Source organism: Macaca fascicularis, chromosome 16 (genome assembly GCF_037993035.2).
Source record: "Macaca fascicularis isolate 582-1 chromosome 16, T2T-MFA8v1.1".
Classification (NCBI taxonomy): Eukaryota; Metazoa; Chordata; class Mammalia; order Primates; family Cercopithecidae; genus Macaca; species Macaca fascicularis.
In genome coordinates this window covers 69,262,515-69,287,771 of record NC_088390.1, presented here as the reverse complement: position 1 = coordinate 69,287,771, position 25,257 = coordinate 69,262,515, and the positions used below count along the sequence as shown (strand labels likewise).

General features: G+C 45.4%; 1 protein-coding gene and 1 pseudogene across 6 annotated transcripts in view; one reads left to right on the top strand and one right to left on the bottom strand.

Annotated features, from left to right (window-relative positions):
• The window catches only part of LOC102132103 (uncharacterized), a 35,642-nt pseudogene extending 33,873 nt beyond the window's left edge, over nt 1-1,769 (bottom strand).
• MARCHF10 (membrane associated ring-CH-type finger 10) overlaps nt 1-25,257 on the top strand; it is a 112,017-nt gene that overhangs the window by 4,201 nt on the left and 82,559 nt on the right. For all 6 annotated transcript variants that reach the window (XM_045374605.2, XM_045374606.2, XM_065531821.1 and 3 more), the window contains exons 2-3: nt 2,604-2,710; nt 16,247-16,366. In XM_045374605.2, the coding sequence (XP_045230540.2) occupies nt 2,621-2,710; nt 16,247-16,366 (210 nt within the window). In that variant the 5' untranslated portion in view covers nt 2,604-2,620. The remainder of the gene's footprint in view (nt 1-2,603; nt 2,711-16,246; nt 16,367-25,257) is intronic.

The following is a 25,257-nucleotide window of genomic DNA, read 5'->3' as shown; positions in this document are numbered from 1 at the left end:
GATGACTTTCTCTCCTGAGCGTCCCTTGAATCCCTTAGGTAAGAGTGTGGGCACTGGAGCACGACTCTCTGGGTTCGCATCCCAACTCTCCCACTCACTAGCTCTGTAACTTTAGGCAAGTTACTTAACCCCTTTGGCCCTCAGTTTCCTCACCTGCAAAATAGAGATCTAGCTCCGGCCTCACAGCGTTGTTGAGAAGATTGAATGAGTTAATTGATATAACTGCTTAGAACAAGGCCTATCCCTTCCAGAGGCTCAGTAAAGAGTAACTATGGGCCCAGCCCAGTGGCTCACACCTGTAGTCCCAGCGCTTTAGGCTGAGGCAGGTGGATCAACTGAGGTCAGGAGTTCAAGATGGCCAATATGGTGAAACTCCATCTCTACTAACAATAAAAAACTAGCCGGGCATGGTGCACGTGCCTGTAATCCCAGCTACTTGGGAGGCTGAAGCAGGAGAATTGCTGGAACCTGGGAGGTGAAGGTTGCAGTGAGCCGACATAGCCCCACTGCACTCCAGCCTGGGTGACAGAGCAAGACTCCGTCTCAGAAAAAAAGAGTAGCTATGATCCCCTCTCCCTCCCCATTCTCCTCCTCCTCCTCCTTTTTCTCTCCACTGTTGCTACCCAATGCTGGTTTTCATCTTATTACATCTAGATTACTATGAAATATTCTCGCTTACGTTTTTTACTCTACCACCATCCCCCGCACCCCATCCATTCTCATACTGCAACTGGAGGGATCTTTTTAAAATACAAATCTTTTTTTTTTTTTTTTTTTTTTAAATACAGACAGGGTCTTGCTCCGTTGCCCGGGTTAGAGTGCAGTGGCATGACCATGGCTCACTGCAGCCTCTAACTCCTGGGCTCAAGCGATCCTCACACCTCAGCCTCCTGAGTGGGTAGGACTCCAGGCATGCATCACAATACCTGGCTAATTTTCAATTTTGTTTTTAATAGAAACGGGCTTGCTATATTGCCAAGGCTGGTTTCAAACTTCCCGGCTCAAGTGGTGATCACCTCGGGAGACGTGAGCCACTACACCCAGTGAGTTATGATCACACCACTACACTCCAGCCTGGATGGCAGAGCAAGGTCCTATCTCTAAGAAAAAGAATTAACAAATAAATAAAAACACAAGACCAGGCGCGGTGGCTCATGCCTGTAATCCCAGCACTTTGGGAGGCCGAGGCGGGCAGATCACGAGGTCGGGAGATCGAGACCATCCTGGCTAACATGGTGAAACCCCGTCTCTACTAAAAATACAAAAAATTAGCCAGTCCCAACTACTCAGGAGGCTGAGGCAGAAGAATAGCGTGAACCTGGGAGGCGGAGCTTGCAGTGAGCCAAGATTGCGCCACTGCACTCCAACCTGGGCGACAGAGCAAGACTCCGTCTCAAAATAAATAAATAAAATAAAATAAAAAACACAAATCTAATCATTTACTCCTCAGATTGGAACTTTTCAGTAGTTTTTTATGACTCTTTGAATCATGACGTTCAAGGCCCCACAGGAGCTGGTCCCTGCCTCCCCTGCAGCCCTTCCGGGGCTGTTCCCGCCTCATCTCTGCTCCAGCTGCACTGCTCCCCTCCCGTCTTCCTCATCTGCACCTGCCTCTTCATGCCTGAAGCCTCTGCACCTGCTGTCCTCTCTGTTCTACTTCTCAGCTAGCTCACTCTGTCAAACCCAGTGTCATTGCCTAAGGAAAACCTTACCTGACCCCTCCAGACCAGGTTATGCCTTCCCATAACACCACTCTCAAAGAGCCCCATAGTTCTGCTCCAGAGCCCCTATCACCGTTAGGATTCACTTGCTCAAAGTCAGTCTCATACCCCGGATAACAAGCAACACAGGCCGGGCATAGTGGCTCACACCTGTAATCCCAGTACTTCAGGAGGCTGAGGCGAGTGAATCGCCTGAGGTCAGGAACTCGAGACCAGCCCTGCCAACATGACGAAACCCCGTCTCTACTAAAAATACAAAAATTAGCCAGGCATGGTGGTGGGTGCCTGTAATCCCAGCTACTAGGGAGGCTGAGGCAAGAGAATCGCTTCAACCCGGGAGGCAGAGGTTGCAGTGAGCTGAGATTGGCCATTGGCCTGAGCAACAAACGCAAAACTCTGTCTCAAAAAAAAAAAAAAAAAAGCAATGGTGAGGGTCATGTCTGCCTTGCTGGTTGCTCTACTCCAGTGCCCAGCACAGTGCCTGGATGAGAATAAGGGTGCAATCACTTAAATCCATTTAAGCAACGAGAGGCCTGTAACTTTGGTCACTGCTCATTTAGCTGGGTTCTCAGGTTTTCCTTTTTGTCATGCTCTAGAACTGATTCAGGTGTCTGTCAATCTAACTCCCTCTGAGTAACCAGGACAGGATCTCTGAAGTGCCTGACGAAGGTGGCTGCATTATTTATGCCTGGAACAGGAGGACTGTCAGGGCATCAGCACCAACACAAGAAGTCCCTTCAGCTTGAAAGGAGCATCTGTGCCTTTCAAACAAGGGACATTAGATGAATACACAAATAAAAGCAATTAGATGAAAATAAATCCAAATGCGGCATCACGACAAAGGACTCTATCACAGCACATTTGTTTATCTTTTCTATGCAGGTCGGGGATTAGGAATCATGTTGCATGACGCAAGGGACAGGCAGAAGTTCTTCAGCGATGTTCAGTATCTGCGGGACATGCAGCATAAGGTGGACTCTGAGTATCAGGTAATTGCAGAAAGCAAGAATGGTCTTCTGCCTTCTCTTCCAGTATTTACAGAGAATTCAGAATACAGCGTCAACATATGATAAGCAGTAAAAGTTTTCTAAAATCCCAAACCCACCGATTAGGTATGTGACTAGCAAAAGCCACTTCACCTCTCTATTTCCTCGTCTGTGGAAAAAAAAAAAAAAACAGGGATAGCCAGGCGCGGTGGCTCACGCCTGTAATCCCAGCACTTTGGGAGGCCGAGGCGGGTGGATCATGAGGTCAGGAGATTGAGACCATCCTGGCTAACACAGTGAAACCCTGTCTCTACCGAAAATACAAAAAATTAGCCAGGCGTGGTGGCGCTGTAGTCCCAACCACTCGGGAGGCTGAGGCAGGAGAATCACTTGAACCCGGGAGGCAGAGGTTGCAGTGAACCGAGATCGATCACGCCACTGCACTTTAGCCTGGGTGACTGAGCGAGACTCCGTCTCAAAAACAAACAAACACAAACAAGGATAATGGTCGTATCCACTTCTAGTATTATCATGAAAATGAAATGAAATCAACACTCTAAAAGTACTTCCCTCAGTGTTCGGCATGGAGCCCTTGTCGACCAGTGGCATTAGGGCTTAAATTTGACAAACCAACTGAGAAGGAAGGAAAAGATGAAAGAGTTAACTGGTTCGCCCTACCGTTTGTAAAATAACACCGCCTTCTGTTGTCATCCCCACCGGAAGAAAGGTGGTTTGCACATTTTACAGTGAGCTAACTGCCGGTCCCCCTAGTTACAGTGTTTACATGCAACACCAAAACACACAGGGAGCCTGAGGAATCCTGAGGTTGCAGTCAGCCAGAGCTGGCATAGGATAAACTTGCCAGACTGGGTTGTGGGATCCTGAGAGCAGGTAGAAAGTGTCAGTCATCCCGCCGGAGGTGGGACCTCAGCCCTTGCCAATCAAGAAGGCATGTTCTCAGCCTGGGCTGAGAATTGAAAAGCGCTTCTTCCCTGAGGAAAACACAGAACTGCTGTTATCAGTTTTTTCCCCTTCTTAGCAATTTCAAATATAACTAAAGCTCCCAGGTCACCAAGGAAACCAGACCTATCTCAGTAACCTGATTTCACCTGTATAATACGGCTTAGCTTTGGGGCTGGAAATGGAGTCAGCAGTTTCCTCCCACAACGTGCCAACCCACGTATAAGAAGACTAGAAAATCAAGGGCATTTCTGCAAAATAAATAAGAACATAAACATCCACACTGGTCGCCCTGGGAGTCCAACTGCTTCTCACAGAGATGCCTCTGCCACCCGGCTCCTGTTTGAAATTGTCTCCAGAACAGGCACATAAGAAAAAGTCAATCTTACAGTTTTACGGTCCCCTTGAAGAAAATCACACAATGGTGTGGCTTTGAGCCATTGCCGTTTTATTTTCTAATCTCCACTGGACTTTCAACACTGCCTTTTCATTCATTCATTCAGCCAATATCTATTCGGTGCCTACGATGTGCTGAACAAAGCCTCTGTTCTCCCGGAGTTCTTATTCTAGGAGTAAGAGGGGAAAGGGCTTACACAAGTAGACATGTGTAAGGTAGTTTCAATTATCGACAAATACAGTGAGGAAAATAGAACAGGTTAAGGGGTTGGAGGCGGTGCTCCGTTAGAAGCAGGGGAGGTCTCTTTGAGGAAATGACACTTGACTGTTGAGGTGAATTATGGGAAAGATCCCACCAGAGCTTCCCAAGTGGAAGGACAGTCAGTGCAAAGGCCCTGAGGCAGGAACCAGCCTGGAGGAAGCCAAAGGCAGCCAGAGGGGCTAGAACACATGAACCCAGGGAAAGTGCAGAAGCGTCACACTGCATCTCACTGAGCATAGCTTGGCATTTATATTTTATTCCTTTTGTGGTTTTTTTTTGTTTTTTTTTTTTTTTTGAACAGAGTTTTGCTCTTGTTGCCCAGGCTGGAGTGCAGTGGCGGGGGATCTTGGCTCACTGCAACCTCTGCCTCCCAGGTTCAAGCAATTCTCCTTCCTCTGCCTCCCAAGTAGCTGGGATTACAGGCATGCGCCACCACACCCGGCTAATTTTGTATTTTTAGTAGAGACAGGGTTTCTCCATGTTGGTCAGGCTGGTCTCAAACTCCCGACTTCAGGTGATCGACCCACCTTGGCCTCCCAAAGTGCTAGGATTACAGGCATGAGCCACTGCGCCCGACCCAATTTTATTCTTACCACTGTGAGAATTACTGGATGGTTAAGCGGTGGAATAGTATGATCTGATTTATGTTGTATTAAGGGTAACTCTGGCTGCTGTATGGGGAAAGGACCAGAAGGGGCAAGAGAAAAAGCAGGAAAACTTGTAAGGAAGCTATGATAGAAATTCAGGAGAGAGATTCTGGTGACTTGGCCCGGGGTGGTAGGAGTGGAGGTGGTGAGAAGTGGCCTGGCCCAGGAAGTGGAAGCAGAACAGACATCTTGCTGATAGATGGAGAGGCGGAGTGAGGGAAAGAAAAGAATGAAGGATGACTCACGTCAACACATTTACTTGTCCGTCAGCTCCCTCTGTTATCATCACGATTTTAAACCTTTTCACTCTTTTCAAACCTCCAACCCCCATAGTTTCAACAAAGAACTCCCTGCCCGGTTTCACACACTCAAATGAAACAAAATGAAGACCCCAAGGCCGGCAGGTGAGAACCCACTCAGCCGCCTCCCCTTCACTCCAAGCCACACACCATCTAGTCCCCACATCTTGGAGGAGGAAGTGACCCTCTTACTGCTGGTACCCAGCCTGAGATCCTGATTTGAGGCCCTCTGCTCTCCAGCCCCTGCCATCCACAGGCCTCTCCTTGGTAGCTTTGACATTTCCTTTCTTGTTGGCTCAGTCCACGAACGTGCTGAAGTGTCTCCCATCTTAAGAACAAAAGAGCAAAGCTTTCTGTAGACGTCATGTCTTTCTCTAGCTGCAGCACTGGCTCCTTCCTGCCTCATCCCAGATGTCCCAAGTAGCCAGCTCCATTTCAGTCTCTGCTTCCTGCCCTTCCATGGATTCCCTGGCCTGCTGCAGCCTGACCATCACCTCCCCTCCCCTCTCCTGAAACTCTTATGCTAATGTCAGTAACCAAATTCACCGGGCTCCTTCTCAGTCTTTTTTTCTGCGGTCTTATCTACCTTTGACGTTATTACTCCTTTCTTCTTGAACATGACTCTTTGGCTTTCTTTTCTTTTCTTTTCTTTTCTTTCTTTCTTTTCTTTCTCTCTTTCTCTCTCTCTCTGTTTCTTTCTTTCTTTCTTTTTTTAATATTTCCCAGGCTGGTCTCAAACTCCTGGCCTCAGGTCTCAAACTCCTGCCTCAGCCTCCCAAAGTGCTGGGCTTATAGGCATGAGCCTCCGTGCCCAGTCTCCTTTGGCTCTCTGATGGCACACTCTCCTGACTTTCTTCCTGTTTCTCTCACTTTCTTCTCCATTTTCTTTTCTATGTACTCTTCATCTCCCTGGCTCTCAAATGTTAATTTCCCCAGGGTTCCATTCTCAGCCCAATTTTTTTCTAGTTCACAAGGTCACTGTGACTCATCTCATTCTCTGCTATGGTTCAACCACCACTTTATACTAAGACTTGTAATTCTGGGTCTCCCCAGAGCATCAGAGTCATATGTGTATTTGCTAGTTGGCTATGTCTACCTAGATGTCACACAGGCATCTGAAATCAAATATATCCATGGTTGTACCCCCATGTCCATCCCCCTGCTGCCCCTCCTATCATCTAAGCCTTCCCTGGCTCTTCCTGTCCCTCCTCATCCCCATCCCACCAGTTACCAAGTCCTGCCAAGTGTACCTAAGAACTCACGCACTTGTGCCTTCCTTTTCACACTGTTGCCACCCCATGGTTCCAACCTCCCTGATTTCTGTCCAAGACCATTATAATATCCTTATAACTGGCCTCCTAGCCTCCAGTCCTGCCATCTGTCAGACTGTTTCCTTGAAACCTATCTAAAATCTAAATGTGGCAATGCCATTGGAATATAGGATACCCCTCTGTGCTTTCCCTCTCTTAAAGGCAGGCTCAAGACCCAGAACCTAAGCAAGACCAACCTACACTTCACCACTTTGCCAACTTCTTCCCCCTTCTTCACTTTGCTCCCCTGGGCAAAGGTGGTGAGGATCATAGTTTTAATTTAGAACTAAAGGGAATCTCTGTGCTCATACACATAGTAGCCGTTTTTAAAAGCAACTTTACTGGCCGGGTGCGATGGCTCATGCCTATAATCCCAGCACTTTGGGAGGCGGAGGCAGGCAGATCACGAGGTCAGGAGTTTGAGACCAGCCTGGCCAACATGGTGAAACCCTGTCTCTATTAAAAATACAAAAAATTACCTGAGTGTGGTAGCAGGCGCCTGTATTCCTAGCTACTCAGGAGGCTGAGGCAGGAGAAGCACTTGAACCCAGGAGGCAGAGGTTGCAGTGAGCCGAGATCACACCACTGCACTCCAGCCTGGTGACAAAATGAGACTTCATCTTAAAAAAAAAAAAAAAAAAACACTTGATTGTGTTATAATTTATATATCAACCGGACACAGTGGCTCATGCCTGTAATCCCAGAACTTTGGGAGGCCGAGGTGGGTGGATCACGAGGTCAGGAGTTCAAGACCAGCCTCACCAACAAGGTGAAACCCCGTGTCTACTAAAAATACAAAAAATTAACTGGGCATGGTAGCAGACACCTGTAATTCTAGCTACTCAGGAGGTTGAGGCAAGAGAATCGCTTGAGCCCGGGAGGCAGAGGTTACAGTGAGCTGTGATAGCCCCACTGTACTCCAGCCTGGGCAACAAGAGCGAAACTCCATCTTTAAAAAAAAAAAAATGTATATATCATAAAATTCAACCTGTTTTAAGTGTACAGTTTAATTACTTTTAGTAAATTTACCAAGTTTGCAGCCATAACTATCACCTGGCTTTAGAATATTTCCACCACTCTAGTACTGCAGCACTCTTTTCATGCTTCCTGCACAGAGCTTATGAAACTGCATTGCAAATTGTCTTTTTTTTCCTCTCTCTTTTTTTTGAGACATGGTCTCGCTCTGTTGCCCAGGTCGGGGTGCAGTGGTGCAATCACAATTGACTGCAGCCTCAACCTCCCAGCCTCAAGTTTTCCTCCCACCCCAGCCTCCTGAGTGGCTGGGACCACAAGTATGTGCCACCACCCAGTTAAATGTTTTGTATTTTTATAGAGACACGGAGGTCTCACTGTGTTGGCCAGGCTAGTATCAAACTCCTGGGCTCAAGTGATCCACCCACCTTGGCCTCTCAAAGTGCTGGGATTATAGGCGTGAGCCACCACACCCGGCTGCACATTGTCTTCTGTGTGACATCCTCTCAACCTGGACCACGACTTCTTAAGGGCAGGGGCTGAGTCTCCCTCTTCAATGCTGAACCAATTGCCTTGACATTCATGAAAGCCCGTGTTGCCTAACTTGGTTACTAACTAAGCTTGTCAGACTTAGAGCCAGCTGACTTGTGACTGTTCCTAAAAGTCAAATCCACTCTCATTGACCATTTTCAAAACCACTTACCACAAGGTCTGCAAAAAATAAATATGGTTGTCTGTAAGATGTTCTAAATATCATTGAAGTAAGTAAATGGCAACCCACAGTAACTACTTTGCAGGGAGCAGCATTTTTTTTTTTTTTTAGTTATATTATTAATCTACCCCTTGCCTTGTTCCAGAAAGAATTTAAAGTAGTGGTTTAAGAATCAACTGCATGATGTAGACCAGGCACAGTGGCTCATGCCTGTAATCCCAGCACTTTGGGAGGCAGAGGCGGGTGGATCATTTGAGGCCAGGAGTTTGAGATCAGCCTGGCCAAATGGCGAAACCCTGTCTCTACTAAAAATACAAAAATTAGCTGGATGTGGTGGTACACACCTGTAATTCAGCTACTCAGGAGACCGAGGCAGGAGAATAGCTGAACTCAGGAGGCGGAGGTTGTGGTGAGCCGAGATGATGCCACTGCACTCCAGCCTCAGTGACATAGTAAGACTCTGTCTAAAAAAAAACAAAAACGGATCAGTTGCATGATGTTAGTGACCTCTCAATAACTCAGCCCATAGACCGCCCATGTGTATTTAGATAATTCGCTATGGTAACTTTGTGGCGGGTGGATATTGGCACTCTGGATCATCAGTGAGTTTGGCCAGTTACTTCCTATGGAAATCCCAGCTTTCACTCCAGGTCCAGTGTGACCAGGGATTCCCCATTTCAGGGCGTACAAATAGGGTAAGACCTAATAACTAGACATGAATCCCAAATCATATGCATATGGCATGTGTGCCTTCCTGTACTCGACTCACCTTTAATGAACTGGCTCCAACTGAAGGCTTTAGAAACCTCTTGTGTAAACCATTCCTGCTACAGCCTACAATATGCTAAGTGTTGGTGTGCACCAAATTCTCAGTGCCTTTGCAGGTCTGTGTGCTAGCAGCAAGAGATGAGGGCTGAACTCACCCTGAGTTATTTTGATACTACTCCTTTCAGTGGTTGGGTGGGACCCTTTTGAGAAAACAAGAGGAAATAAACATCTATTTGGCGTATTGCATGCTATTTCAGAATCTGGTAACTAGTATATAATTATATGCCATCTCAGAATTTGGCTCTATTGCTTCAAGGATTTTCATGCTGTCTAGCTTTTTTTTTTTTTTTTTTTTAATCAAATGTGTTTATGTAACTGGAGGCAGAATTTAGCCATTAATGTCCACTGGAAAACTGAAGGCAAAGATTACACTTAGCATTTCAGAATGATTTTTGATAATCTATTAAATATGTTCAAATTGGTTTCATTTCATGTCACTTATTCACCTTGATTCTTTCAAGTACAAATCAAACAACTAAATGTCTCAATATACATGTGTTCAAGGACATGATAGGTGACTTCATAGCAGGTGGCGAGGATTTGGAGTTGTCCACTCAGGGAGCTGGAATAGGGATAAGTCAACTTTTCTTCCCATAGGGACAGAGGTGGGGGATTCTCCTCCTGGCTCACCTTTGAGGTGTGTGTTGCTTTACTCTTCACAGCCAAAACAGGAAAACAAAAACAAAAACAAAAACAAAAACTAGCTGGAGGGGAATACCATCTCAAACTGTTTTTATGCCTTTGATTTCTTGACCTCTTAAAATTAATGAACTTTAATAATGTCACCGAGGACAATTAAAACGCCAGACTCTGGGATATACAAGTCAGATCACAAGAACAACAACAAAAAGGAACCAACTGAAGGAAGTGGCAACTCCCACTTCTCAAAGTGCGTCCTGAGATAGAGGAACAGATGCCATTCTGGCCAGAGATGTAAAGTCGGGTCGTGGCTCTGATGGCTTTATACCAGAATTATGAGGCTGGGAAGTGTTCCTGGGGCACATGGCTTCTGAAGTCACATAATGACTAGAGTGATCAGATTGATAATGAAAGAAACAAAAGGAACTTTGAGCACAACTGTGTACTCAGAGAGCTGTAATGCCGAAGAGAAGCAGTTTCATTGTGACCCTGAATGACTGAGAGCAGGAACTGCTCATTTGGCTGGCTGGAGTTTAGGAAACAGATCTCTACTTACAGGGCAGAAAAACAAGGATGAACCTCAGGACTAAACAGAAAGATTCTCTCTTCTTCTGTGACCAACATCAGAGTCATATACTTTGGCAAAGGCTGACTTTAGAAACAGTAATAGAAGTAAACCAGGAAATGGGATTGAGAACAGCAATTAAAAGGCTGTGGCAGCTGCTGGTGGTGATGGGAGTGGCAGTGGTGGTGGGAGTGATGGGGGTGGGGAGGTGAGATGGGTGGTGGGGGTTGGGGAGTGATGTGGGGATGTTGGTGGTGGTGGTGGTGGTGGTGATGTTTGTGGTGGTGGTGGTGATGTTTGTGGTGGTGGTGGTGATGGAGATGTGATGGAAATAGTAGTGATGTGATGGTGGTGGTGGTGATGGAGGTGGTGGTGGTGGTAGTGATGGTTATGGAGGTGGTGGTGGTGGTGGCAGTGGTGGTGGTGGTGATGGACGTGGTGGTGGTGACGGTGGTGGTGGTGGTGGTGGTGATGGTAATAGAGGTGGTGGTGGTAATGGAGGTGGTGGTGGTGAGGGTGGTGAGGATGGTGGAGGTGGTGGTGGTCATGGTGTGGTCATGGAGGTGATGGTGGTCGTGGTGGTGGTGGTGGTGATGGTGGTGGTGATGGAGGTGGTTGTGGTGATGGTTGTGGTGGTGGTGATGGAGGTGGTGGTGGTGATGGTTGTGGTGGTGGTGATGGAGGTGGTGGTGGTGATAGAGGTGGTGGTGGTGGTCATGGAGGTGGTGGTGATGGAGGTGGTGGTGGTGATAGAGGTGGTGGTGGTGGTGATGGAGGTGGTGGTGGTGATGGAGGTGGTGGTCGTGGTGGTGATGGAGGTGTTGGTGGTGGTGATGGAGGTGGTGATGGTGATAGAGGTGGTGGTGGTGGTAGTGGTGGTCATGGTGGTGGTGGTGATGGAGGTGGTGGTGGTGATGGTGATGGAGGTGGTGGTGGTGATGGTTGTGGTGGTGGTGATGGAGGTGGTGGTGGTGATAGAGGTGGTGGTGGTGGTCATGGAGGTGGTGGTGATGGAGGTGGTGGTGGTGATAGAGGTGGTGGTGGTGGTGATGGAGGTGGTGGTGGTGATGGAGGTGGTGGTCGTGGTGGTGATGGAGGTGTTGGTGGTGGTGATGGAGGTGGTGATGGTGATAGAGGTGGTGGTGGTGGTAGTGGTGGTCATGGTGGTGGTGGTGATGGAGGTGGTGGTGGTGATGGTGATGGAGGTGGTGGTGGTGATGGTTGTGGTGGTGGTGATGGAGGTGGTGGTGGTGATAGAGGTGGTGGTGGTGGTCATGGAGGTGGTGGTGATGGAGGTGGTGGTGGTGATAGAGGTGGTGGTGGTGGTGATGGAGGTGGTGGTCGTGGTGGTGATGGAGGTGGTGGTGGTGGTGATGGAGGTGTTGGTGGTGGTGATGGAGGTGGTGATGGTGATAGAGGTGGTGGTGGTGATGGAGGTGGTGGTGGTGATGGAGGTGGTGGTCGTGGTGGTTGTAGTGGTGGTGATGGAGGTGGAGTGGTGGTGGTGGTGATGGTTGTGGTGGTCATGGAGGTGATGGTGGTTGTGGTGGTGGTGGTGGTGGTTGTGATGGAGGTAGTGGTGGTGATGGTTGTGGTGGTGATGGTGGTGGTGGTGATGGAGGTGGTGGTGGTCGTGGTGGTGATGGAGGTGATGGTGGTCGTGGTGGTGGTGGTGGTGGTGATGGTTGTGGTGGTCATGGAGGTGGTGGTGGTCATGGAGGTGATGGTGGTCATGGTGGCGGTGGTGGTGGTGATGGAGGTGGTGGTGGTGGTGATGGTTGTGGTGGTCATGGAGGTGATGGTGGTCGTGGTGGTGGTGATGGAGGTGGTGGTGGTGATGGAGGTGGTGGTGGTCGTGGTGGTGATGGAGGTGATGGTGGTCGTGGTGGTGGTGGTGGTGGTGATGGTTGTGGTGGTCATGGAGGTGGTGGTGGTCATGGAGGTGATGGTGGTCATGGTGGCGGTGGTGGTGGTGATGGAGGTGGTGGTGGTGGTGATGGTTGTGGTGGTCATGGAGGTGATGGTGGTCGTGTTGGTGGTGATGGAGGTGGAGATGGTGATGGTGGTGATGGTTGTGGTGGTCATGGAGGTGATGGTGGTCATGGTGGTGGTGGTGGTGATGGTGGTGGTGGTGGTGATGGAGGTGATGGAGGAGGTGGTGGTGATGGTGGTGGTGATGGAGGTGGTGGTGGTTGATGGAGGTGGTGGTGGGTGGTGATGGTTGTGGTGGTGATGGACGTGGTGGTGGTGGCAGTGATGGAGGTGATGGAGGTGGTGGTGGTGATGGGAGGTGGTGGTGGTTGATGGAGGTGGTGGTGGCGGGTGGTGATGGTTGTGGTGGTGATGGATGTGGTGGTGGTGGTGGTGGTGATGGAGATGGTTATGGAAATGGTAGTGGTGGTGGTGGTGGTGGTGATGGTGATGGTGATGGTGGTGGTAGGCACCTTTGATTGAACTGTCCCCACGGGCCAGCCACTATTAACATATCACCAACTGTATACCTTGTTGATGTTAACTTGTCAACAATCTGCAGCTTCCTCTTACAGATGAGGAAAGCAAGAATCAATGGCATTAGTCAGCTCGCCCAAGGTCACGACGTTAGAAAGTGGCAGAGCTGGGGATTGTCATGTTTACCAGGATTGAGTTACAGTGAGTCACAAAACCCACGTCATCCCCACAGACATTGATGCACATTCCGCATTTTGCCCCCACAGTGGTACCTTCTGCACAGAAGGCAGCCCAACTACGTATGCTGCAGTCAGGGGGACGCACTGTGGGGTGGGGGTCAACACCAATGGAAGAGGGAAGGAAGAGGCCCTGATTCTCCCCAGAAGGAAAAAGTAAAAAGTTACCTGAAGCCTTCAATTTCAAGACTGCCCTCGGCCAGTTTTGCCACATGATCAGAGACTTATTTATAGCCATCCGAATCCTGACACGTGCAATTGAAAGGGGAGAATGTTTTTAAAGTCCAGGGTAAGGGAAGCCACTGGTGGTTTTGAATTACAAATCCATTCCTCTCCTGACCCATGGATGCTGTCCTCTCCTGCCCAGTCACCTTAGGCTCCCCCAGCCCACTCCACACAAAAACAACATCAACAGCTGACAAAAAATCATGTACAATTACAAATACAAAGAAAAGCAGCCCTGGCAGGGGATAAGGCAAGGTTCTTGCTGCTTCTACAACTGTAAGTCTGGATATTTGCTCTGCCCCGTGTTCCTTCTCAGCAAAGCTATAACTTTGAGAGGATTGATGTTTGATTTACACAGAAAGATTGCTTGGCTCTGTCAAGATAAAAGTTTAAGTACCTGCCTTGCCACTGGTTTGTTCTGCTCCTCTGTAAGAAGAGGAACAAGGAACTAGAGGGAAAAAATTTTTTTTTCAACTTTGCAAACCAATCTATTCCTCCTTCCCTTTTGGTAAAGAAATATTTAAGTCGTATGCATTCTTGGAGAGAATTTTCAAAAAACACTCAGCCCACAAGAATTCTGTTCATCCCACAAAATCTGCCTTGGTCTTGCGTGCATTTGCTAACACTGCCTCCTCCACTTTCAGCCCATCAGCATTTTCTTCTTTTGCCTTCAATACCAGTAGGTTAGGACCGCACAGACATCTGCCCCTTTCGGAAACAGCGCTCCACACCAGTGCTCTTTCCAAACACAGACTCCCATTTGAAGTCCTTGTAAAAGGATTAGAACAAAAAAGGCACGTATTTAACTGAACTTCGTTACGTTCTCCAGCAATTCCCTTTAGCTTTACCTGGGTTTCTCTATGATTGGCTGTTTTTTGTTTTGTTTAACTTATTTATTATGGTTACTGTCTAGTGTTCTTTGGTATTTCTTGCTGAAATTATTAAAACAAACAGCATCCAGTGTTTATTATGACGACTTACTATCTATGTGGCATAGTTTTTGAAAATAAGATTAACTGTGGGACAGGATGTTATCCCTTCCCAAGCAAGCTGGAGTGAAACTGCATCTTTCTGCCCAGAATCTAGGATTCCACTTCCTGCAGGTGACCACTTGGCTGCTGTGATGAGCCCGGAGGCTAGGGCGTCACCTGCAATTCAGATGTAAAACTCCGTGTGAATAACCCAATTCGGAGGAGTAAAAGTTTTGTTAGTATCGGTTCATTTCTATTCTTAACCTTACAGCATAATGTCAGGCTTACGCATGGCGTGAAATTCTGGTAAGTCCTACTACATCACGGAAGGGGATGCTTTTTCTAACAGAGGGCGTGAAATGTGCTGAAGGAATCTTTCCTTTCTCAATCCAGCCAGGAAGGGCAGTTGTCAGGCCTAGTATAGAAACAATATTTTTGGTCTTTACTTCAAATTTGTTTTCTATGACAGTGGATAATTTGGCCCTGGCATGGCAAAGTTGAATTGGGCTACTGGATCTGCAAATATAGAAATACTCCAAAAAAGTTTTACTGGGCCAGGTGCACTTTGGGAGGCTGAGGCAGGTGGATCACCTGAGGTCAGGAGTTCAAGACCAGCCTGGCCAACATGGCAAAACCCTGTCTCTACTAAAAATACAAAAATTGGCTGGGCATGGTGGCGTGCTCCTGTAGTCCCAGCTACTCAGGAGGCTGAGGCAGGATAATCGCTTGAACCCAGGGGCGGAGGTTGCAGTGAGCCAAGATCGTGCCACTGCACTGCAGCCTGGGTGACAGAGTAAGACTCCATCCTGGGGGAAAAAAAACCTCTTTTACTATTTTGAGGTATTTAAAATCAGTTGAAATTTCCTTAGTACATGATATCCTTGGGTTTGTTCAGTCCTAGTACTATAGGAGAAATATTTTAGTACCAGATTTTAATTTTGTTAAGAAAAATGGGGAATTATTTTCATTGGTAATTTTATTTTTCTTATTTTGCACTTAGGGATTGATATTTTCCTCCAAAGCAAAAATGCAATTCAACTAAAATTATTATTGATTTTTTGAGACAGAATCTTGCTCTGTCACCCAGGCTGGAATGCAGTGGCACTATCTTGGCTCACTGCAACCTCTGCCTCCCAGGTTCAAGCAATTCTCGTGCCTCGGCCTCCTGAGTAGCTGGGATTACAGGCATATGCCACCGCAACTAATTTTTATATTTTTAGTAGAAACGGGGTTTCACCATGTTGGCCAGGCTGGTCTTGAACTCCTGGCCTCAAGTGATCCACCTGCCTCGGCCTCCCAAAGTGCTGGGATTATAGGCATGAGCCACTGGGCACCGGGCCAGCTGCAGTTCAGCTAAAATTAAATGCTGGATGGTGGGGGATTCAAATATAAGAAGTTGTCCTTACTCTCAGGGTTCTCAATGATCAGCAGGAGAAACAGGCTCAAAACCACAAACAAGTACCTACAATAGGAAAAAAATATGTATAATTCAAGCTTAAATTAATATGCATTGCAACTCTGACAGTTAATTCAGCCTGGAGAAGAGAAGGCAGCGGAAACTAAAGAGAAGCGAGGCCACAGCAGCAGGCTATTAGTACATCAGGCGGTTATGCCAAGAGAGCTTCTAACGGAGGAGATTCCAAGTGCAGGGAATAGCACATGCTCTGACATTGACAATTCTCATCCCACAACTAGGGTGTCATCTCCAGGGTCACAGTATAGTGGAGGTAGGAAGAGGGAGGGGCCATGAAGAGAATGAGACCAGAAAGAGAAATTCGCAAGATGTAACAGGTGCCCTCCTTGAGAAGGCAACAGTTGGGTACATTCTTGACAAAATGCCTCTCAGTATGTTTATCGTTTGAATTCATTAAAGCAATGGCTAATACGTCTGACCTAGCGCTTTAAGCAAAGGGAAGAGTGATACCTGGTCTTTATACTTGGTGAGAGGTATTTGATGAACACCTGGAGATGCATACCATTCATTTCATGCTCCTCACCATTGGAATTAAGCATAAAGTTACCCAAGCTTGCCATGGTCCTAAGACAGACATTTTTTTGTTGTTCTTCAGGCTTGTCTGAGACGACAGGAATATAGAAGAGACCCAAATGAGAAGAAACGTGATCAGTTTTGGGGGCAAGAGACAAGTTTTGAGAGATCCCGGTTTTCTAGCAGGTCATCTTCCAAACAGGTATGAAGAATTCTGGGAGACAGTCTCCTGGGGCTGCTGCTGCTGCTGGTGGTGGTGGGGTGTGTGTGCGCGTGCGTGCGTGTGTGCGTGCGTGCGTGTGTGCGTGCGTGCGTGTGTGTGATTTAGGAAAAAGCCAACTCAAAAAGGAGATGCTGCAGAATCCCAAAGGTCAGGGCAGGGAGAGCCAGGGGCAGGAAGGAGCCCAGGGCTGGGAACTCCCTTCCTTGGGACACCACCCCTGTGGCTCCCAGCTCTGCAGTCTTCACGTCTCACTATGGTTGGGCCTCACTCCTCTTTCCTGTAGATAAAGGTCCTGAAACAGATGGTCTATAAGACACCATCCAGATGAGAAGCACCGCAACTCTTTAAGATTTGGAGGCACTGGGCCTTCTGAAGCACAGCGTCATCTCTGTGGCATATGGTCTAACTTGATGCAAGATTGGGCCTAGTTTTTATTTCTGATGAAGGAAGAGAGTAAAATGTGGTAATAACTATATCATGTAATAATTGGAAATTGTTTAAATATTTTTGCCTAGAATGATATAACAATATGATGATAATAACAATATGATAATATGATTAATAATAGTATCATTGTAATAGTAATTAAGCGGTTACCATTATTTCAGTGCTTGCAACATTCCAGGCACTATGTGAAGCACTTTATACATATTAGCTTATTTAATTCTTATAAATGTATATATCTATCACCTCTCCTTATCAATCTATCTGTCTATCTGTCTATCCATCCATCTATCCATCTTTGCCCCACTTTACAGATGAGAAAACTGGGCCTTACAGAAATTGCAAAACTTTACCTAAGATTTCACAGCCAGTGTGGTAGAGATTCCATTCTAGGCAGACCCCAGAGAAGGTGCTCCGATTCGCTAAGCTCTAGGATCGTATTTTCATGTTTAAGATCTTATCTAAGAATTTTACTTATCCTATGTAAGAGCGCAATACCACAAGCTGTATTCAACACTGATTGTTAGCATGGTGAATTGATTTAAGATGAGTAATATGCCTTTTATGAATTCCTATTTAATATTTAATGCCTGAAATATACTCTACAGGAGGGACTCCCTCTGTCCTACCAGTGGTGGGATTCTGAGATAGATCCTGAATACACGATATCAATCAAGTTCTTGTTGAGAATTCTTTTTTAATCTAAGATGTTCACACTGTGGTTATTTAACGTTCAAAGGACACCTTAAAAACATCCGTGATTGATGTTTATAGATGCAGATGTATCCCTGGGAGAGAGATATGCTCTCTATTAAGGAATATAAAATCACACAATAAAATATTTCACCTAGAGTCTGAAGGTGAAACAGACTCTCTCACAATATTGGCAGTACCAAGAACACGTTGCCTGGATCGTTTCCTGTTAGTCAAAGACTAAATATAATGCCTGCTGCTGATTAAACTTATGGAGTGAGATTAATGCAAAAATTAAATCTAGTTTGGCTAGAACAACACATTTTTAGCATTAAGATAAATTCTCACATTTTTACACTCAGAAATAAGATCAAGGATAGATAAGAAAATATAATTTAAGTCAAACAGTAGCACGCAGCAGTCTTCCCAGATTGGAATTGCTAAACAAGTGGGCAGCTGGGTTCCTCTGCAGGGAACTTTCATGCAGAGGCTCATGTGCATAGTCACGGCCATTTTATGTGCAATACTCATGCATCTGGGATATTCAGGATTTGAAATTTTATGTTCCTTTTCACACTTAAGCTTATGGGACAAGCTGGTGTCAGATTCCTATAGTTTTCTTCTTCCTGCTATACAAATTGTGCATTCTTTAAACCATCATTGCAAAACACTCACACCACTTCTGAAAAAGGCCATGGTCGTATACATAAAAGTAATTCTGTGAAATAGCTTCTATAGTACAGTTTATATGGATCTTATTTCCCAATAATTTTATTATTCACCCCTACCCAATACAACATTTTTTTAAAATTATACTTTAAGTTCTAGGGTACATGTGCACAACGTGCAGGTTTGTTACATAGGTATACATGTGCCGTGTTGGTTTGCTGCACTCATTAACTCGTCATCTACATTAGGTATTTCTCCTAATGCTATCCCTCCCCCAGCCCCCCACCAAGTGACATGCCCCGGTGTGTGATGTTCCCCACCCTGTGTCCATGTGTTCTCATTGTTCAATTCCCACCTATGAGTAAGAACATGCAGTGTTTGGTTTTCTGTTCCTGTGTTAGTTTGCTGAGAATGATGGTTTCCATCTTCATCCATGTCCCTGCAAAGGACATGAACTCATCATTTTTTATGGCTGCATGGTATTCCATGGTTTATATGTGCCACATTTTCTTAATTCAGTCTGTCATTGATGGATATTTGGGTTGGTTCCAAGTCTTTGCTATTGTGAATAGTGCCGCAATAAACATACATGTGCATGTGTCTTTATAGTAGCATGATTTATGATCCTTTGGGTATATACCCAGTAATGGGATTGCTGGGTCAAATATTTCTAGTTCTAGATCCTTGAGGAATCGCCACACTGTCTTCAGTTCAACTATGGTGGAACTAGTTTACACTCCTGCCAACCATGTAAAAGTCTTCCTATTTCTCCACTTCCTCTCTAGCATCTGTTGTTTCCTGACATTTTAATGATCGCCATTCTAACTGGTGCGAGATGGTATCTCATTGTGTTTTTGATTTGCATTTCTCTGATGACCAGTGATGATGAGCATTTTTTCATGTGTCTGTTGGCTGCATAGATGTCTTCTTTTGAAAAGTGTCTGTTCATATCCTTTGCCCCCTTTTCGATGGGGTGGTTTCTTTTTTTTCTGGTAGATTTGTTTAAGTTCTTTGTAGATTCTGGATATTAGCCCTTTGTCAGATGGGTAGATTGCAAAAATTTTCTCCCATTCTGTAGGTTGCCTCTTCACTCTGATGGTAGTTTATTTTGCTATGCAGAAGCTCTTTAGTTTAATTAGATCCCATTTGTCTATTTTGGCTTTTGTTGCCACTGCTTTTGGTGTTTTAGTCATGAAGTCCTCGCCCATGCCTATGTCCTGAATGGTATTGCCTAGATTTTCTTCTAGGATTTTTATGGTTTTAGGTCTAACATTTAAGTCTTTAATCCATCTTGAATTAATTTTTACCTAAGGTGTAAGGAAGGGATTCAGTTTCAGCTTTCTACATATGGCTAGCCAGTTTCCCCAGCACCATTTATTAAACAGGGAATCCTTTCCCAATTTCTTGTTTTTGTCAGGTTTGTCGAAGATCAGATGATTGTAGATGTGTGGTGTTATTTCTGAGGCCTCTTTTCTGTTCCATTGGTCTATATATCTGTTCTGGTATCAGTACCATGCTGTTTTGGTTACTGTAGCCTTGTAGTATTGTTTAAAGTCAGGTAGCGTGATGCCTCCAGCTTTGTTCTTTTGGCTTAGGATTGTCTTGGCAATGCGGGCTCTTTTTTGGTTCCGTATGAACTTTAAAGTAGTTTTTTCCAATTCTGTGAAGAAAATCATTGGTAGCTTGATGGGGATGGCATTGAATCTATAAATTACCTTGGGCAATATGGCCAATTTTCACGATATTGATTCTTCCTATCCATGAGCATGGAATGTTCTTCCATTTGGTTTTGTCCTCTTTTATTTCGTTTAGCAGTGGTTTATAGTTCTTCTTGAAGAGGTCCTTCACATCCCTTGTAAGTTGGATTCCTAGGTATTTTATTCTCTTTGTAGCAATTGTGAATGGGAGTTCACTCATGATTTGGCTCTCTGTTTGTCTATTATTGGTGTATAGGAATGCTTGTGATTTTTGCACGTCGATTTTGTATCCTGAGACTTTGCTGAAGTTGCTTATCAGCTCGAAGAGATTATGGACTGAGACGATGGGGTTTTCTAAATATACAATCATGTCATCTTCAAACAGGAACAGTTTGACTTCCTCTTTTCCTAAATGAATACCCTTTATTTCTTTCTCTTGCGTGATTGTCCTGGCCAGAACTTCCAACACTATGTCAAATAGGAGTGGTGAGAGAGGGCATTCCTGTCTTGTGCCGGTTTTCAAAGGGAATGCTTCCAGTTTTTGCCCATTCAGTATGATATTGGCTGTGGGTTTGTCATAAATAGCTCTTATAATTTTGAGATATGTTTCATCAATACCTAGTTTATTGAGAGTTTTTAGCATGAAGCGCTGTTGAATTTTGTCAAAGGCCTTTTCTGCATCTATTGAGATAATCATGTGGTTTTTGTCATTGGTTCTGTTTATGTGATGGGTTACGTTTATTGTTTTGCATATGTTGAACCAGCCTTGCATCCCAGGGATGAAGCCAACTTGATCGTGTTGGATAAGCTTTTTGATGTGCTGCTGGATTCGGTTTGCTAGTATTTTATTGAGGGTTTTCGCATCGATGTTCATCAGGGATATTGGTCTAAAATTCTCTTTTTTTGTTGTGTTTCTACCAGACTTTGGTATCAGGATGATGTTGGCCTCATAAAATGAGTTAGGGAGGATTCCCTCTTTTTCTATTGATTGGAATAGTTTCAGAAGGAATGGTACCAGCTCCTCTTTGTACCTCTGCTAGAATTCGGCTGTGAATCTGTCTGGTCCTGGACTTTTTTTGGTTGGTAGCCTATTAATGATTGCCTCAGTTTCAGAACCTGTTATTGGTCTATTCAGGGATTCGACTTCTTCCTGGTTTAGCCTTGGGAGGGTGTATGTGTCCAGGAATTTATCCATTTATCCATTCTTCTAGGTTTTCTAGTTTATTTGTGTAGAGGTGTTTATAGTATTCTCTGATGGTAGTTTGTATTTCTGTGGGATCGGTGGTGATATCCCCTTTATCATTTTTTGTTGTGTCTATTTGATTCTTCTCTCTTTTCCTCTTTATTAGTCTTGGCAGCAGTCTACCAATTTTGTTGATCTTTTCGAAAAACCAACTCCTGGATTCATTGATTTTTTGAAGGGTTTTTTGTGTCTCTATCTCCTTCAGTTCTGCTCTGATCATAGTTATTTCTTGCCTTCTGCTAGCTTTTGAATGTGTTTGCTCTTGCTTCTCTAGTTCTTTTAATTGTGATGGTAGGGTGTCGATTTTAGATCTTTCCTGATTTCTCTTGTAGGCATTTAGTGCTATAAATTTCCCTCTACACACTGCTTTAAATGTGTCCCAGAGATTCTGGTACGTTGTGTCTTTGTTCTCATTGGTTTCAAAGAGCATCTTTATTTCTGCCTTCATTTCGTTATTTACCCAGTAGTCATTCAGGAGCAGCCAATACAACATTTAAAAAAAAAAAAAAAAGTAGTAAAATGCAAAAAAAACAAAAAACAAAAAACAAACAAAAAAAAACTGACAATTTTTTCTCTAAAAGACGAGGACAGGATATTTTATGTTTGCATTATGACACTGTCCCTCAGTGTGTCAGAGAACAAGAAACATTGCTTACATAATCTCAGTTTTCTTCAGAGAATGATATCCCAAGGGTTTGAGCCCTGATTGTACAAATGTCATCAAGGCCCCATCTTCTCTACTGAGAAAAGTGACACAATCAAAATTTTCCACAGTGAAACTCACCTCTGCTTTGCTGTCCGCATTGCAGATATTCTCTGGGGGATACTGGAGGATTTGCCTCTGGCCACAAAAGCAGAGGAAGGGCAGGGTGAGAGGAAGTGTCACTGAATGCATCATTCTTAACAGCCATTCAACTTGTGCTGTCACAACGTCCATCCTGTCTGGCTCAATCCTTTGGGTTTTGCTTGTTATGAATGAAGCCAGAGATCTTTTATGAGACTCAAACCAGATCCAGGAAATCTTCAACCTCCAAAATCATGGGTTGGTTTTGAGAGTCCCCTCCCAGGTTTGAACCCTTACCCCAGTTTTTATTAAAATACAGTTGTTTGGCTGGGCACGGTGGCTCTCGCCTGTAATCCTAGCACTTCGATAGGTCAAGGCCAGCGATCACAAGGTCAGGAGTTCAAGACCAACCTGGCCAATATGGTGAAACCCCATCTCTACTAAAAATACAAAAATTAACTGGGAGTGGTGGCATGCGCCTGTAGTCCCAGCTACTTGGGAGGCTAAGGCAGAAGAATTGTTTGAAACTGGGAGGCGAAGGTTGCAGTGAGCTGAGATGGCACCACTGTACTCCAACCTGGGCAACAGAGCGAGACTCCATCTCAAAAAAAAAAAAGTGGTTGTTTGCAAACCTTCAGAGTATAGTCTGCCCATCCTGAGGGGATGCAGAACTTATTCAGCCTCTTCCCACAGGGTCCACAACTCCAGGGAGGTCCCAGAGCTAGTCTCTCAGGAGAAGCTGGGAATAAGAAGGCTGGCGTGTCTCAAAAGAGAACCAAGGCCAGACAGATCGAATATCCAGAGCTCAGTGGATTGAATGTTGCATCAGGCACTAGAGTTGCAAAAGATCCTCGGTCAATCAGAAAGGAGCAGGAGAATGATACAGCTCAGTGAGATGGTGTAAACCCAAACAAAGCCTTCCTCCCTAGGTGGAAATATCCCAAGTCATTTCCTCCTAGAGACTGCAGCACCTGAAAACTCGAAATAGCGTTTGCCTCTGATTTGTAAAGTCAGGTTCCGTCTGTGATTGAGTGGCTATTATGAAAGTGAATTGCTTAATGCATGGAAATTTTTCCACTGTTCAGTCACTATGTGCATCTTACCACTACCAAATTTTGACACTTGTATTGCAATTTTCATCACTTGTTCATTCCTCAACCCAGACTCCAATTGTCAGAATTCTGATGAGCCTGGAACAAACAAGGCATTTACCATCAAATAATGGCTTCAGTGTCAAGGTATCCTTCCAGACAGCTGCCTTGAGGTGGGCAGATCTCCAAACACACAGTTAACCTGGTGGCTGCTTCATCCTGGCATAACCTCCTCACCACAATCAGTGGCTCTAACCACTGGTTATGCAGCAGTTGGATTTCATCTAAGTCCAAGGTGAAGCAATACCTATCAAACCTGGGCTGAGAAGTTCTTTAGAGTGGTACTTCCTAAATACATTTATGTTCATAGCTTGGCATAGTAGAAAGCATTTATGAAGGGCCAGCTCTGCCTCTTGTTGTAGTGTGAATTCAGGCAAACCACTTGCAAGCACTTCAGTTTCCCATCAAGGAGATTCTTATTATTCATATCTCGTGGGATCATTGTGAAAACGAGGGAGACTCCTGAGTGACACACTGACATTACAGTACATTATAAACTGTCTTGGTGTCCAAATACACCTGCAAGTGATGCTCCAACAGGTACTGGTGGAAGAGAAGGTTCTGAGGCTCCTAGGATTCCTCAGGCCAGTCCCAGGCCATATTTTTAAAAGCCAACCTAATACAGCAACTTAATTTTAGAACCTTTACAGTTACATACAACCCTGTGAACTGTTTAATCAGATTGGAATTTAACAGGGAAATAAATAGTGGCTCTGCATAACCCACTAGAAAGTGGGTAATTTAGTGGACTAAAAAGCAAAGAGGCTTCTGGATATGAGGAGAAAGCAGTGCCCCTCCTTCCTGGGCACCCACGAGACAGCTGCTGGCCCAGAGGAGCTTGCTGTGATTGACAGAGGCACGGAAGGAATTTTGTCCCCACGAACCTTCACAGAGAGAGGACAGGAGCCCCAATTTCCCCATAGAAGATGATGAAAATGATTATTTGGCCCAGGACGTGGTGAGCCACAAGCTTCTAGAAAGCAACACATCACGGGCCCGTCTCATCTTTCCAAGATCCTGTATCCTTGCTGGAAAGGACGTCATTCCAAATGCACAAGCCTCAAGGACTGAGGACACGTTCTCACTGCATTTACTTCATTGGGAAGGAAGGTAGAGATCGCTGTCAGTTTTTTAAGTGCACCATTTGCTCTACTAATAAAAATAAGATTCTAGTCCTTTCACTGTTGGCAACCGAGCAGCTAAATATTTAGATTCCAGGTCACCAGGACTCAAGGTTACATCGGAAGGAGGTGTAGGCAGTGAACCTGATACCGAGAAGCAGCTGGCGGTGCCCCAGGCCTGGCCCAGTGTGCTCTTCACATCAATGAAGTCACTTGACTCTACCAGCAAGCAAGGTGCGCCTCTAGAGGAAGGCTGTTACCCAACATAAACACTGTAATTGTTTTGTTCATGAGAATCCACACAAGTTTTGGAGATTAACATAAAAAATAAAGTCTTTTCAAGTAGTCTGCAGTGGCTTAAAAAGTTAGAATGTCCAGCCATGCATGAGAGCAGCAAAGGTCTAAAACTGTGCCTTTCAATACAGTGGCCACTAGGCACATGTGGCAATTAAACTTTAAGTTTAAATTAATTAAAATTAAATGAACCATGTAGATCCCTAGTGGCAGTAGCCACATGTTACACACACAAGAGCCATGTGTGGTCAGTGGCTGCCATATTATTTTTTGTTTTTTGGTTTTTTTTTTTTTTTAGACCGAGTCTCGCTCTGTTGCCCAGGCTGGAGTGCAATGGTGAGATTTGGCTCACTGCCACCTGCACCTCCCAGGTTCAAGCAATTCTCCTGTCTCAGCCTCCCGCATAGCTGGGATTACAGGTGCCTGCCACCATGCCCGGCTAGTTTTTGTATTTTTAGTAGAGACGGGGTCTCGCCGTGTTGGCCAGGCTGGTTTTGAACTACTGGCCTCAGGTGATCTGCCTGCCTTGGCCTCCCAAAGTGCTGGGATTACAGGTGTGAGCCACCGCACTCAGCCACCTGGCTGCCATATTGGACCATGCAGATCTAGGACACTTCCATCACTGCAGAAAGTTCCATGGCACAGCACAACTCCAGATTATGGTCAAGCTCAAAAACAAAACAGGACCCCATGAGCCAGGAAGGGGTTTTGTTTCCCAGAAACCAGCCCTGCATAGTCCATAGCACAATGCTTTGCATACTGCAGCTCCTAGCA